General features: G+C 39.8%; 1 protein-coding gene across 16 annotated transcripts in view; it reads left to right on the top strand.

Moving 5' to 3' along the window:
- The window catches only part of Tsga10 (testis specific 10), a 111,857-nt gene extending 97,608 nt beyond the window's left edge, over positions 1-14,249 (top strand). For 8 of the 16 annotated variants that reach the window (XM_017319575.2, XM_017319576.2, XM_017319574.2 and 5 more), the window contains 4 exons: positions 5,310-5,512; positions 7,285-7,389; positions 7,724-7,870; positions 10,832-11,453. In XM_017319575.2, the coding sequence (XP_017175064.1) occupies positions 5,310-5,512; positions 7,285-7,389; positions 7,724-7,870; positions 10,832-10,874 (498 nt within the window). In that variant the 3' untranslated portion in view covers positions 10,875-11,453. Of the gene's footprint in view, positions 1-5,309; positions 5,513-7,284; positions 7,390-7,723; positions 11,454-13,297 lie in introns of those variants that run through there. The other 8 variants (XR_003954349.1, XM_006495823.4, NM_001290720.1 and 5 more) reach the window with 6 other exon arrangements.
- Positions 14,250-16,052: the final 1,803 nt, after the last annotated feature.

Genomic DNA, 16,052 nt, shown 5'->3' with positions numbered 1-16,052 from the left:
AAAAAGACATAGAGTAACAGACTGGCTACACAAACAGGACCCAACATTTTGCTGCTTACAGGAAACCCATCTCAGTAAAAAAGACAGACACTACCTCAGAGTGAAGCAAATGGTCTGAAGAAACAAGCTGGAGTAGCCATTCTAATATCAAATAAAATCAACTTCCAACTCAAAGTTATCAAAAAAAGACAAGAAGGGGCACTTCATACTCATCAAAGGTAAAATCTTCCAAGAGGAACTCTCAATTCTGAATATCTATGCTCCAAGTGCAAGGGCAGCTTACATTCATTAAAGAAACTTTAGTAAAGCTCAAAGCACACATTGCACCTCACACAATAATAGTGGGAGACCTCAACACACCACTTTCACCAATGGACAGATCATGGAAACAGAAACTAAACAGGGACACAGTGAAACTAACAGAAGTGATGAAACAAATGGATATAACAGATGTCTACAGAACATTTTATCCTAAAACAAAAGGATATACCGTCTTCTCAGCACCTCATGGTACCGTCTCCAAAATTGACCATATAATTGGTCACAAAACAGGCCTGAACAGATAAAAAAATATTGAAATTATCACATGCATCCTATCAGATCACCATGGACTAAGGCTGATCTTCAACAACAACATAAATAATAGAAAGCCACCATTCACATGGAAACTGAACAACACTCTACTCAATGATATCTTGGTCAAGGAAGGAATAAAGAAAGAAATTAAAGACTTTTCAGAGTTTAATGAAAATGAAGCCACAACATAACCAAACTTATGGGACACAATGAAAGCATTTCTAAGAGGAAAACTCATAGCTCTGAGTGCCTCCAAAAAGAAACTAGAGAGAGAGAGCATACACTAGCAGCTTGACAACACACCTAAAAGCTCTAGAACAAAAGGAAGCAAATTCACCCAAGAGGAGTAGACTGAGAAAATAATCAAACTCAGGGGTGAAATCAACCAAGTGGAAACAAGAAGAACTATTCAAAGAATCAACCAAATGAGGAGCTGGTTCTTTGAGAAAATCAACAAGATAGATAAGCCCTTAGCTAGACTCACTAGAGGGCACAGGGACAGCATCCTAACTAACAAAATCAGAAATGAAAAGGGAGACATAACAACAGATTCTGAAGAAATCCAAAATACCATCAGATCCTTCTACAAAAGGCTATACTCAACAAAACTGGAAAACCTGGATGAAATGGACAAATTTCTAGACAGATACCAGGTACCAAAGTTAAATCAGGATCAAGTTAACGATCTAAACAGTCCCATTTTCCCTAAAGAAATAGAAGCAGTCATTAAGAGTCTCCCAACCATAAAAAGCCCAGGACTAGATGGGTTTAGTGCAGAGTTCTATCAGATCTTCGAAGAAGATCTAATTCCAGTTCTTCACAAACTATTCCACAAAATAGAAGCAGAAGGTACTCTACCCAATGCATTCTATGAAGCCACAATTACTCTGATACCTAAACCACAGAAAGATCCAACAAAGATAGAGAACTTCAGACCAATTTCCCTTATGAATATCGATGCAAAAATCAAAACAATCATCCATCCTGACCAAGTAGGTTTCATTCCAGGGATGCAGGGATGGTTTAATATATGGAAATCCATCAATGCAATCCACTATATAAACAAACTCAAAGACAAAAACCACATGATCATCTCGTTAGATTCAGAGAAAGCATTTGACAGAATTCAACACCCATTCTTGATAAAAGTCTTGGAAAGATCAGGAATTCGAGGCCCATACCTAAACATGATAAAAAGCAATCTACAGCAAACCAGTAGCCAACATCAAAGTAAATGGTGAGAAGCTGGAAGCAATCCCACTAAAATCAGGGATTAGACAAGGCTGCCCACTTTCTCCCTACCTATTCAACATAGTACTTGAAGTCCTAGTCAGAGCAATTCGACAACAAAAGGAGATCAAGGGGATACAAATTGGAAAGAAAGAAGTCAAAATATCACTTTTTGCAGATGATATGGTAGTATATATGTGACCCTAAAAATTCCACCAGAGAACTCCTAAAACTGATAAACAGCTTCAGTGAAGTAGCAGGATATAAAATTAACTCAAACAAGTCAATGGCCTTTCTGTACACAAAGGATAAACAGGCTGAGAAAGAAATTAGGGAAACAACACCCTTCACAATAGTCACAAATAATATAAAATACCTTGGCGTGACTCTAAGGAAGTGAAAGATCTATATGATAACTTCAAGTCTCTGAAGAAAGAAATTAGAGAAGATCTCAGAAGATGGAAAGATCTCCCATGCTCATGGATTGGCAGGATCAAGATAGTAAAAATGGCTATCTTGCCAAAAGCAATCTACAGATTCAATGCAATCCCCATCAAAATTCCAACTCAATTCTTCAACAAATTGGAAAGGGCAATTTGCAAATTCATCTGGAATAACAAAAAATGTAGGATAGCAAAAACTCTCTCAATGATAAAAGAACCTCTGGTGGAATCACCATGCCTGACCTAAAGCTTTACTACAGAGCAATTGTGATAAAAAAGCAAAACAAACAACAACAACAACAAAAAACCTGCATGGTACTGGTATAGCGACAGACAAATAGACCAATGGAATAGAGTTGAAGATCCAGAAATGAACCCACACACCTATGGCCACTTGATCTTTGACAAGGGAACTAAAACCATCCAGTGGAAAAAAGACAGCATTTTCAACAAATGGTGCTGGCACAAGTGGCGGTTATCATGTAGAAGAATGTGAATTGATCCATTCCTATCTCCTTGTTTTAAGGTCAAATCTAAGTGGATCAAGGAACTCCACGTAAAACCAGAGACAGTGAAACTTATAGAGGACAAAGTGGGGAAAAGTCTCAAGATATGGGCACAGGGGAAAAATTCCTGAATAGAACAACAATGGCTTGTGCTGTAAGATTGAGAATCGACAAGTGGGACCTCATAAAAACATAAAGCTTTTGTAAGGCAAAAGTCACCGTCAATAAGATAAAAAGGCCACCAACAGATTAGGAAAGGATCTTTACCAATCCTAAATCAGATAGAGGACTAATATCCAATATATATAAAGAACTCAAGAAGATAGACTCCAGAAAATCAAATAACCCCATTAAAAAATGGGGCTCAGAGCTAAACAAAGAATTCTCACCTGAGGAATACCGTATGGCTGAGAAGCACCTAAAAAAATGTTCAACATCCTTAATCATCAAAGAAATGCAAATCAAAACAACCCTGAGATTCCACCTCATACCAGTCAGAATGGCTAAGATCAAAAATTCAGGTGACAGCCGATGCTGGCGAGGATGTGGAGAAAGAGGAACACTCCTCCATTGTTGGTGGGATTGCAAGCTTGTACAACCACTCTGGAAATCAGTCTGGCGGTTCCTCAGAAAATTGGACATAGTACTACCAGAGGATCCCGCAATACCTCTCCTGGGCATATATCCAGAAGATGTTCCAACCGGTAAGAAGGACACATGCTCCACTATGTTCATAGCAGCCTTATTTATAATAGCCAGAAGCTGGAAAGAACCCAGATGCCTCTCAACAGAGGAATGGATACAGAAAATGTGGTGCATTTACACAATGGAGTACTACTCAGCTATTAAAAAAAATGAATTTATGAAATTCCTAGGCAAATGGATGGACCTGGAGGGCATCATCCTGAGTGAGGTAACCCAATCACAAAAGAACTCACATGATATGTACTTACTAAGTGGATATTAGCCCAGAAACTTAGAATACCCAAGATATAAGATACAATTTGCAAAACACATGAAACTCAAGAAGAACGAAGACCAAAGTGTGGACACTTTGCCCCTTCTTAGAATTGGGAACAAACACCCATGGAAGGAGTTACAGAGACAAAGTTTGGAGCTGAGACGAAAGGATGGACCATCTAGAGACTGCCACACCCGGGGATCCATCCCATAATCAGACTCCAAACGCTGACAGCATTGCATACACTAGCAAGATTTTGCTGAAAGGACCCTGATATAGCTGTCTCTTGTGAGGCTATGCCGGGGCCTGGAAAACACAGAAGTGGATGCTCACAGTCAGCTATTGGATGGAACACAGGGACCCCAATGGAGGAGCTAGAGAAAGTACCCAAGGAGCTAAAGAGGTCTGCAACCCTATAGGTGGAACAACAATATGAACTAACCAGAACCCCCCGGAGCTCGTGTCTCTAGCTGCATATGTATCAGAAGATGGCCTAGTTGGCCATCATTGGGAAGAGAGGCACCTTGGTGTTGCAAACTTTATATGCCTTAGTAAGGGGGAACACCAGGGCCAAGAAGTGGGAGTAGGGGGGGAGAGGGGAGTTGGGGGAAGGTTCTGGGGGACTTTTGGGATAGCATTTGAAATGTAAATGAAGAAAATACCTAATTTTTAAAAAAGGAAAAAAAAAAGAAAGAAAGAAAGAAAGCTTGGTTGAACCCAAGCAGGAGAGAGCCAGTCAGCAGCATTCCTCCATGGTTTCTCTCTGACTTCTCTCAGTAACAGACTGTCATCTGAAAGTATTGGCCAAAGGAATTCTCTCCAGGTTGCTTTTGGTCACAGTGTTTATCACAACCACAGAAAGAAAACTAGAACACAGGTTTTCTCCCCAATGTGCTTGCTATTTAATTGTATTTTTTCTTTTAAAAATGTTCTGATCATAGTATTGCTTTTATTTTTCCTCAGTTTATGTGAGTTCATTCATGTAACTTAGAAAGTTCTTTCCTCTCTGTCCACTGAAGTACCTGCCCCTTCCCTAGTAATTTCATTTTTATTCATGTCTTTTTATTAGCTTTTAAATACATATATAATTATTACCTATATTACAGAACAAGAAATCATTCTGTTAATTGATAATCCTTTTGAAGAAATATTTAGCTTACTAAGAACACTTTGAGGTCGGAATACCTTCAAAGGGGCACGTTTTCCCTAGGTTTATGTTAGAGAGTAGATGGTATGTCTACCCTTCATGCTCCTTACCTGTACAGTACAATGATATGTCATAAGGCATTTAGTCATAACACATCCAGTTTGAGATGATGCTGGGGTCACAAGCACCATCTCGTCAGTTGTGCAAAACTATACGAGAAAGTGTCAAAACTGGAAGTGGAAAGCATTTGCAGTGTGGGACTGATGAAAATTTTAAATAGTGGATTTTCTGATATGACCTGAGGGGTGGGGGAAAGTGGTAACACACGTGCATTGTGTGTGCAATTGTTAGTGAGAAACAACATCACAGTGTCCACCCCAGAACCCTGATTGCATGTCAGCTAAGTGAGGGGACAGGAATAAGCATGGCTGTCTTCCTTCCCATAGATGGAGAATGAGCTGGACTCAGCGCGCTCTGAAATTGAACTGCTCCGGAGTCAGATGACAAACGAGAGGATCTCCATGCAGAATCTCGAGGCTCTGCTGGTGGCCAACCGGGACAAAGAGTACCAGTCTCAGATAGCACTGCAGGAAAAGGAGTCTGAGATCCAGTTGCTGAAGGAGCACCTCTGCCTGGCTGAGAACAAAATGTGAGCTGACCAGCAGTGTCATTTAGGAGAGTTTTAAAGCTAGGATCTAGAAGTTGGGACCCAGTCTGCCATTAATTAAGCTGAGAAACAAGAATATTGTGATTTGCCCAAGACTTAATGCCATTGTTTAGTTTTTCTAATCTAAGATTCTTAAATGTCACAATCTCTGCCAGTTGTTTTGAATATAGTAGTCTGATGTAAAATGTTGCCATTGGGAAATGTGAAGCAAGCACTGGGAAAGCACAAGGACTCTTGGTTTGTGGCTGTCTGGTATTGCTCTCTGTCTCCCTGTTTGTCACATCAGAGCTCCCTGTGTGTCTGTAAGAGTATATACACCCAAAGGAAGGAAGCCCACAAACACTGAGAAAGCCCTCAGAATTTTTATCTTAGTATTTTTTTTAAATCCCCAGTTATACTAGCCTTTCATTCAAAGACCCTTAGTTTGATATTCCAGCATCTGGGTAGTGAAAGTTTATTACATTTAGTCACTAATTATCTGTCTGGGTAGTGAGCATTTATGAAATTGGTCACTAATGGGTCCTCAGCCTTTATTCCTCTGGGACTCATCCATAAGGCCTGCCAGCCCGTGTTCCTCATGTCTGAGCCTGGCACCTGGGCAAGCATGGTAAGTAATTTCTCAGCACTCAGCCACCGAGGACCCCAAGCCACGGCTAGTTTTCTTGACAGTCCCCAGGGTCCACGTGGCTGTAACTGAGTCATTCTGTCAGTTCCATTCAGAGGCTGTTGTAAGTCTCAACAGGTCCCCCAGGGTCCCTTTCTCAAACTTCTCAGAGGAAATAAACCTCAGTAAAGAGGAAAACCCCCACCATGAGGTGTACTCCATTTCAGAATGATGCTAAATACTGTGACTCAGAGCTAGCCAATGTGGGAAACTTGTCTAAAAAGTATGTTTGTAAAGAACATTTGCACAAATGAACAATATAGATTGATGATAGATAATGCTGCCCCCTTTGTGTGTACAGAACCAGGACAAGATTTGATTGATTGAATGTGACTGGGATCTCTGAGGCCTTTCAAGTAATTAAGTATGTGCACTGATATGTCTAACACACACCAGTATATCTGACCCTAAAAATGACTGTGTGACTGAGGTCGTCCTCAGTCAGTAAGGTGCCAGCTATGCAAACATAGGAATCTGAGTTTGGATCCTGCCAACATGCATGTAAACCCATGCAGCAGCATGCAACTGTGACCCCAACACTGGGGAGTGGAGACAGACAAATCCCTGAAACTCACTAGCCAGACAGCATAGCAGATGGATGAATTCAGTGGAGAGTGAATGAGCAAAATGCCCAAGTCAGCCTCTGGCTCCCTCACCCCCACATGTGCATATCCACAGAACAGGAGCAAGTCCAATGTGCACACACCACACACACACACACACACCACACCACACATACATACCAAATACATGCACAACACACTACACACACACATACCAAACCACACACACCACATACACACATTGTACCATACCACGCACACATACATACACACACACCACACATACACATACATGCACAACACATACCACATCACACACATCACACACACCACATACACACACACACACTATAGCACACATACACACCATATACCACACACACCACAGACACATACATGAAATAACTTGCAAAAATCACAATACCTTGGATCCAGCTAAGATGTCATTGGCAATATGACTTAATATACTCTTGGAGTTGCAGGCATACTTTGAGTTTAATCAACTGTCTTTTGAATCTTTTGAATAGGGCCATCCAGAGCAGAGACGTGGCACAGTTCAGAAATGTTGTAACGCAGTTAGAAGCAGATTTGGACATTACCAAAAGGCAACTCGGGACAGAACGTTTTGAAAGGTGAGTTCATCTCTGTATAGTACTCGGCCTAAATGTGTTGTTTCTTAGCTAACAGTTGGTTCTTTCAGTGGCTTTCTCTATGTGTGCACATGTGTGTTCTTTGTTTTTTGTTTTAGTTTTTGAGATTAGTTCTCATTCTAGCCTCAAGCTGCTGATCCTCCTGCCTTAGCCTCTGGAATGCTGCTGTTATAAGGGTTCTCTTGGCTCAGCCAGGAGTTTATTATTTCATGGTGGGTAGATTTTTAATGTTTGAGTTGAGCCACAGTTTCACGATAGGTTTAATAATACACTAAATGTAAAATTTTAAAGCTTTATTTTATTATTATCTTTATAGGGAAAGGGCTGTCCAAGAACTTCGCCGCCAGAATTACTCAAGCAATGCCTATAATTTGGGTCCAATGAAGCCAAATACAAAATGCCACTCACCAGAGCGTGCTCACCATCGATCTCCTGACCGAGGCCTCGACCGATCATTGGAAGAGTAAGTGTGCACAGGACCTGGAGTGTAGCCATGTTCACAGTGAGATTTGAGGAAGCGAGGAAACTGATACTAAACCTGGTTAATAAGACATGATGACACCAAAAATAAAGGGTTTTCATCTATAAATGAGTTTTATATGAATATTGTACTGAAGTGAAATAGCGCTAAGGGATTCCTGGTACTGAACTGCAATAGTGCTTGGGTTCTCCTCTCATTTTGTAATAGTTGAAGTCAGAGCTAAGGTCTCATCATGCTCGGCAAGCACAGAGCCCTGACCTGGGTCATCAGCCTGCACATCAGCTGTGTTGTCAAAGTCGGAATGCTTTTACTGTGCGTTCTCATGTACAGTTATTAAAAATGGGGGTGCATTGCTATTGTACCATAGAATATATATGCTCCAGGAAAAGTATTTACTACTTACTTTTATTTTAGACTTTATTGTTATATTTCACAAATGTTTAAAAGTTTTATGTGAGAATAATTAAAACGTGTATGAACTAAACATGTAAAACTAAAAATACCTCTCACTCAATTCACTATTGTTAAAATTTTGTCGTTTGTTTTATTGTATAAAGAAGTATCTCATGTACCCCTACTACTGCATATTTCCCCTATTACTACCCCCTCTCTTTGTCCGTCCATCTGTCTGTCTGTCTCCCCCTCTCCCTCCCTTAAAAAGCAACCAGTATGTCTAACTCCAAAGTACCTCCACGAGCGTCCATCTTGTCTTTCCTCATGATGCATTTGTTCTGTCACCATGAGGACCAAGGCTCAACACCAGCACGCCCCCCCCCCCCCCCACTCCTGACTCACTCCTCAGCCCACGATGTGTCTGAGCCGTCTCTGGGCTTCTACAGCACTGTCAGTTCAGTGACTAGAATGATGAAAAAGTTCCAGATATGTTTGTAGGCCATCATTCCTGCCCTTGTAGCCTATATTTCCCCAAGAGCATTAGCCAAATATCAAGTTCATGAATGACTTAAATTTGTTCCTGTGTTCACTCACAATCCACTAATATCTGCATTCTGACCAGTCATAGGTATAATGTGTTTCCTGTAATAGTCTAAAAAATACTAAAACTTAAATATTAAAAATACCCCCACTTTATAATGTATATATCCATATATATGCATATATCAGTATATCCACATGTGTATGTATATGTGTATATACATATACATACACATACACACATATTATATATATGTATATACACACACACACACATATACATATATACATATATATATATATGTATATGGATGGATATTTTGCATACATATATGTCTGTATACCAATTGTGTGCCTGGTACCTGCAAAGGCCAGAAGGGGGCATCTGGTTCTGTGGAACTGAAGATACAGAAGGCTGTGACCCACCATGTGGAATCAAACCCCAGTTCTCTAGAACACCCAGTACTCTTATTAACCACTGAGTTTTTTCTAGCCCCACAAACCCCAGAATTTCAATATACTAGTTTTGATCTATTTTCTCTATTATGAATTTTTATTCTTTATTATTTTTTTCCTATGTTATTTTTTTACTTTGTTGGAGTTTTCTCCTAGCTTTTGGAGTTGGGAATTAATAACTTACTGCTGTTCTTTGTTTAATTGCTAGAGATTTAGGACTCTCCGTTTTCCTTTGCTTTGAATGATCTCATGTGTTCTTAAATGTTTTGCTTTTCTTTCAACTTGTTTGTAAAACTCTGACTTCTGTTTTATTTTCACTTTTGTCAATGAGTTGATGGGAAATCTTATAATTTCCAGTTGGAAGGATGTATTCAGTTTTAGTTTTTATTTCTGCTATGTTTGAGCCATGACCAGGATATACTACCTTTGCCACTTCTGTTTCATGAGCTCTGTGGTCTGCATGCCTTCCATATGACCAGTTTTTATAAATGTGGGCACTTGACCAGGTATGTTTCTTTTTGCAATGCAGCATTATATCTACAAAGCACTGACTTTGCGGTCTTATGCACATCTTTTCAGTAGATCTGATTACCTTCCATCCACTTGGGCAGTCTTGTCTTGTGAATAGTATTTTAAAGTCTCCTGCATGTCTTAATTTCTCACACCTCTTATGTTTTAAGGCATATGTTTCTGTTTATCTTCAGAAATAGAATAGTGCTTACTAACACCAATTCTTTAACAAGTCTGCAGTTGGCCAGGCAGTGCTGGTGCACACCTTTAATCCCAGCACTTGGGAGGCAGAGGCAGGCGGATCTCTGAGTTCAAGGCCAGCCTGGTCTACAGAGTGAGTTCCAGGACAGCCAGGGCTACACAAAGAAACCCTGTTTCGAAAAACAAACAAACAAACAAACAAACAAACAAACAAACAGAAGAAGTCTGCAAGTCATGTAAAAAGGGGTGAAGTAAAACAGCACTGAGTACAGGAATGGGGACAAAGGTGTTCTCACAGATGGCAGGATTGTATATGTTAAGAAGAAAGGATCTAGATGTAAAAGTTTGGAATTAATACGTACATTAGCATATATTAACAAGCATTTGGAATAAAAACTATCAAGATCTAATATTAATCCACATGCCACACCAAACAAAACACAATTTCAAAAGTCAGAAATTTCAGTAGCATCAAACACTAGGGATTTTAATCTATCAAATTCTTTCTAGGCAATCATAAGACATTAATGCGAGCCGTTGGGCACCAGCAGTTTCCAGGAGCTAGCACTACACGGCAGGCAGGAGCTTGCTTTCTTTAAAAGCTGTGGTTTCCTCCACTTGCTCCTGGATTAAGAAATGTTCTAGGTTTCAAAGAATAATCTTCCTTCTGTGTAGGGGTAGGTGTGTGTATGTTTATGTAAATAGAGAGAGGCCAGAGGCCAACCTGGACTGTTGTTCCTCAGGTACTGTCCACTGTTTTGCTTTGTTTTGAGACAGACTCTCTCCATCTGGTCCAGTGTGACTGTCTAGTCACCACTAAGAGCCCTTGCTCTTCCTCCCCAGCACTGGGAACACAAGCAAAACCACCATGCCCAGCCTTCCTTGAGCTGAAAGATGAAACTCGAGTTTTCATAGTTACAAGGCAAGCACACTACAGGTGGAGTCATCTCCCCAGTCTTCATTTTCTTGACATCAGGACCACGTTGGAACTTAGCATCACTCCTGAATACCTAGTTACTGTTAATGACCTTTTAGGTCTGGCTTTTGAATTGAACTGAACTGAGCGGAGCTGAACTTGGAAGATGTTCTCTCATCTTTCTTTTGGACAGATACAACATCTCACTGCTGGGAAGTCAGCCCCAAGTCCAGCCTGCTGCCAAGGTCATTGATTTTTCTCTCTCCTTTCTGCCTGTAGTACTTGGTGTAGCACCAGTGTTTGTCTCTCACATTGGCATAGTGCCAACAGAGACTCTGGGACAATTATTTCACATATGGCTGGCTGTCTTTTGCTGCCTGGGCACTCTGAATTGCCACCCTTCTTTGCTGTGTGTAACTTTCATGAAGTGTTCTTCTCCGAAACATTGATATTCTTTGTTTGGTCTGGTGTCTGATACTGTGTATCCAAGTTGCTGATCCACTCTTACTGTCTCCATTCTCCTAGTAAATACCCTTGGCTCTGTCTGGACCTCACTCTCACGTGCCTATTTTATGAAGTATTGGTTTGAGTTTTGCTTTATATGCCATTTAATTTTTTCTAAAGTTAAAAAAGTTTAGTAGAGGTAAAACATTTATACACTGTTGCTATAACTGTTGCATTTGGTTTCAAATTCATCTCAATATCTTGTTTGCTGTTTGCATTATGTTGTTTCCTGCATTTCTCCATTTGGTTTCCTTTTTTAAAAAAAGGTGCAAATTTCTTGTAATATTCAGAAAGGTTTGTATTTTATGTGTTACCTTTAAACTTCATCATTCACTGTCAACTTAAACTGTTATCCCTGAGGCTAGAGAGATGACCAGGAGTGCTTGCTGCTCTGCCAGAGAACTCAACCATGTCTGTTTCCCCTGCTCTAGTTTCATCTCTCCCAGGTTGTGAAAGAATTGTTATCATATAGTATATAGCCTCTGTCACTGACTTAGTCTCAACATATTATATATTAAGTCTTGGGCAGAGTCTTTTTTAATTTTTTATTAGATATTTTCTTCATTTACATTTCCACTGCTATCCCAAAAGTCCCCCATATCCAACCCACCCACCCACTCCCACTTCTTGGCCCTGGTGTTCCCCTGTACTGAGGCATATAAAGTTTGCAAGACCAAGGGGCCTCTCTTCCCAGTGATGGCCGACTAGGCCATCTTCTGATATATATGCAGCTAGAGACACGAGCTCTGGGGTACTGGTTAGTTCATAATGTTGTTCCACCTATAGGGTTCAGGATTCCTTTAGCTCCTTGGGTACTTTCTCTAGCTCCTCCATTGGGGGCCCTGTGTTCCATCCAATAGCTGACTGTGAGCATCCACTTATGTGTTTGCCAGGCCCCGGCATAGTCTCACAAGAGACAGCTATATCAGGGTCCTTTCAGCAAAATCTTGCTAGTGTATGCAGCCTCTTTTAGCTGCTAAGCCGTATTTAAAATTCATCAGATGAATAGATGTAAAAGTGTTTTTAAATGGCTATTGCCTTAGAGGAAGTAGTAAAAACAGTGCATAGAATTTCATAGATCTTTCCCAGTTCCTGCAGCATCAATACCTTGCAAAACAGGAAGTTGGCAGTGGTATAGCTCAGTGCACAGACTTTATTCATATTTTCCTAACTTTTCATACGTATTCAGTGTGCATGCATGTACACGCATGTACAGTCTTACTAATAACAAGATACTGATTTGTCCCATCAGCACCAAAGAACTTCCTTAGGAGAAGATCTGAAGGAAGGATATAATAGAATACGTGTGACACGAAAGCAACAGGGGCAACTATTATGGGATAAAGGGACCCGCCGATGGGGTGGTGGGAGGGAGGACACTGAGGCAGGGATACAATAGAAAAGATTACAATAAAGATTAATAAATAAATAATAAAGATTTCATATATATGAAAATGCCCATTATTAATTTAAAAACATTAAGTATACCCATCCCCTTAGAGTTAGAATCCGTACCTCCTGTGTCCCTTCCAGATAGTCAACTAACTTCTTCTCCACACTCTAATTCCATCCCTCTGAGGAGCCTATGAAAATCCAGTCATGCGCAGAACACCACCTTTGAGACTGACTCTTTTCACTTGGCATAATGCTCATGACAACCATCCAAGATGTATGTTCCGCTATTTTATTCTTATGAAGTTGGATGAGCACTTTATGGTGTGAATGTACCATGGTGTATGGACAAGTTCACTACGTCATTTCCCTTCACAGAAGCTGAGGGGATAAACCCCAAGGACTGCTAAAGTAACACATAGTACGTCTCTTTAAACATGCTAACGGTATTTCATTTAAAACCTTAATCTGTTTTGTTTTGTTTTTTTCTATTATAGGAATCTTTGCTATAGAGATTTCTGACATGTGAAAAGATTCTCCACAGCCTTGGAAAGGTCAAAGATACAAATGGATTTTTTTTTTTTTTTTTTTTTGCTATGTGATTGCATTTATCTTTTGAATGCTTGACAGGGTTAAATGTATTTATTAACTTTGTGCCTCTGAGTCTGTTCTCGAGTGCCCTAACACAGCTATCTGGGATGATTGATGTATGCAAACAAAATGCATATGGCTCTTTCCACACAGTAATAGTGAGTGTGAAATCTGCTTACATCACTATTGAGCACTGGTTTGTTAACTACCCGGAGTAAATAAAGAAGCTTGAAAAAGAGGGAAAAGTGTTTTTACAAAACTGATTTCCTTTCCTTTCTTGCTATCTCAAATGACTGGTTGGTTAGATTTTTTTTTCTTTGTGATTTATATTCTCATGGCTGGAGAAGCTGGGCCAAGATGGGCACAGCCTAGCAGCACTGGCCTGGGAGCCAGTATCACATTTTGGAACCAACCTGACATAACTTCCATGCCACAGTCTACCTTCAAAGTAGGAGCAGGCCAGGGCTCTCGGGGCACACTGTTGCAGTGTTCAGCCCAGGCACCATGCGTTTTTACAGTTGTGTTTGCTCTTACTGTTGTGAGAAAGGTAGGTGATGATCTATCTATCCACATGTAAGATTTTTTAAAATATGTACTCTTAATAAGTTTTCTTCAAAACATTAAAGTACCGCAATGAGCTTACTTGCCATTTTATTATTGTTATTTTTTGACTGTGGCATCTGTCTGTAATCTAGAGTGACAAGATGTTCCCTCTCCCTCACCTGCATCTCTGCATCTTTTCTGTCCATAGTCTGACTTATGTTGATATTAGAGCCTGAATGCTACTGTATTTTACTGATATAAGCTATTTGTATTCTTACATTTTAATAAAAAAAGCAAGCCCTGTCATTAATAGTATTTATATGATGGACAATTTCTCATTGTATCTAGTCATTATTCGATATGGCAGTAGGGACAAGGGTAGTGGCCTCTTGAGGTCTTATTTCATCAGGATATAATCACTAATATTCTAATACTACTTTATCACAAATTCATGTCATATACTCACTTTAGATTGGTCTTCAAACCTTTCAGGCATATTCATCCAGTCTTAGACAATCATTACAGACCAGCTAAAAGGTGGGTAAAATAAATTTCCTATTCATAAGTATCTTAAAGATAATGTGCAAAATAACTTCTCTTGCTCATATCACATAACATAAAGATTTACACATTGCAGAATTAACCTCTACTAGGTGACCCAGTGACCTTGGCACTAGATCGTCACAGCCTTCATGTTAATCTATTCACCTAGAACACCAGCAGGAGTTGCGTGTTACTGATGGTAAACACTTGCAGGTCACATGCAGGAGAGAGTGTTAACAGAGGGCATGGGAATAAAGTGTGCAAGAAAGTATTCTTACATGTGATTAAAGTTGTATTTGGTTTGTACCAAATTGCAAACAGTTTCAAAGGAAAATTCTACATTATGTACAAAGGGACCACTGTTACCTAGAGGCAAGAAGAACCTTGCCTGTTTCCTATATTGAAACTTTAAAGACAATCTTTTCATTAATAGTCAAGAACATTTGTTTGAAATGGAATCCTTGTTGCTTGGTATTAATACTTAGTAGCCTGTTAATGTGGTGGAGCCTGACTTCAAACACAGAATACCAAACATATTCTTTCCTGGAAACAGCAACAACCACAAATCTCCTGAAAAAAAAACTCCTCTAAACCCAGATATGTTAATTTTAAATACAAAATATCTACTCCTGCTGAAACAAGTGTTGATAAAGAGAATTGTTAAGTCATGGGGCAAAAGAACTTTTGAGCTGGGCATGCCTTTAATCCTAGGACTTGGAGGCAGAGACTGGAGGATTGCCAAAAATTTAAGACCAGCCTGTGCTATACAGTGACTTCTAGGCTAATTGGAGCTACAGAGAATCTACCTCAAAAAGCATCGTTCTATGAAATGCCCATTTTAAAGTTCTAGGCACCCTTGGGATTGTTTTGGTCTTTAGTTAATATGAACCCTTGTCCAGTTTTCTTTAAGAAGAAAGAGTCATTAAATGAGAATCTGTGCATAAGACAGTATTTCAAAGGGGATGCCTGTAAGGTTTTGTGATCTTTATAGTACAATTTTTGGACGTTGTGGGTGTGGCTCCATGGTAGACTTTTCCTTGCATATCCAACAGCCCAGGTTCCACTCCCAGCTTTAAAAACCATTACCATAGATTGCATCCCTCTTATTAAAGTTAACAACAATAGGAACACATAATAAGTTCATTTTCAAACAGTGTCAACTACATAACACGTAGGTTGAAACTGACTAAAATGTTACTCTAGCCATGAGAACCTAATGTTTTCAGAGTCCTTATCGGTATTCGCTCCTCTTTCCTGATTTCCATCATCTCCCTAGACAATCTCCTTCTGGCTTTAATTGAGTCTCCCTTGCTCCCCAAATGCTGTGCTCAACGTTGTATTCCTTACATGATTAGAAACCTTTATAGCTAACTTCATGAGACTCACTCACTACAGTAAGGCCAGATGAGAGCTGCCAGTTGACAGCCCATCTGTCTGTAGCCCACTGTGTATTATGCTCACAGCAAAGCAAAAGTCACCCAGTGCCACAAGACAAATCACAAACTATCAGAAAGTAACTTTTTAAACCTCTGCCTTCTCTGGATTTCAAGATGTGAAAAACATACCACAAACACA

This window comes from Mus musculus, chromosome 1, assembly GCF_000001635.26.
Source record: "Mus musculus strain C57BL/6J chromosome 1, GRCm38.p6 C57BL/6J".
NCBI classification, from domain to species: domain Eukaryota; kingdom Metazoa; phylum Chordata; class Mammalia; order Rodentia; family Muridae; genus Mus; species Mus musculus.
This window is presented reverse-complemented; position numbering and strand designations above follow the sequence as displayed.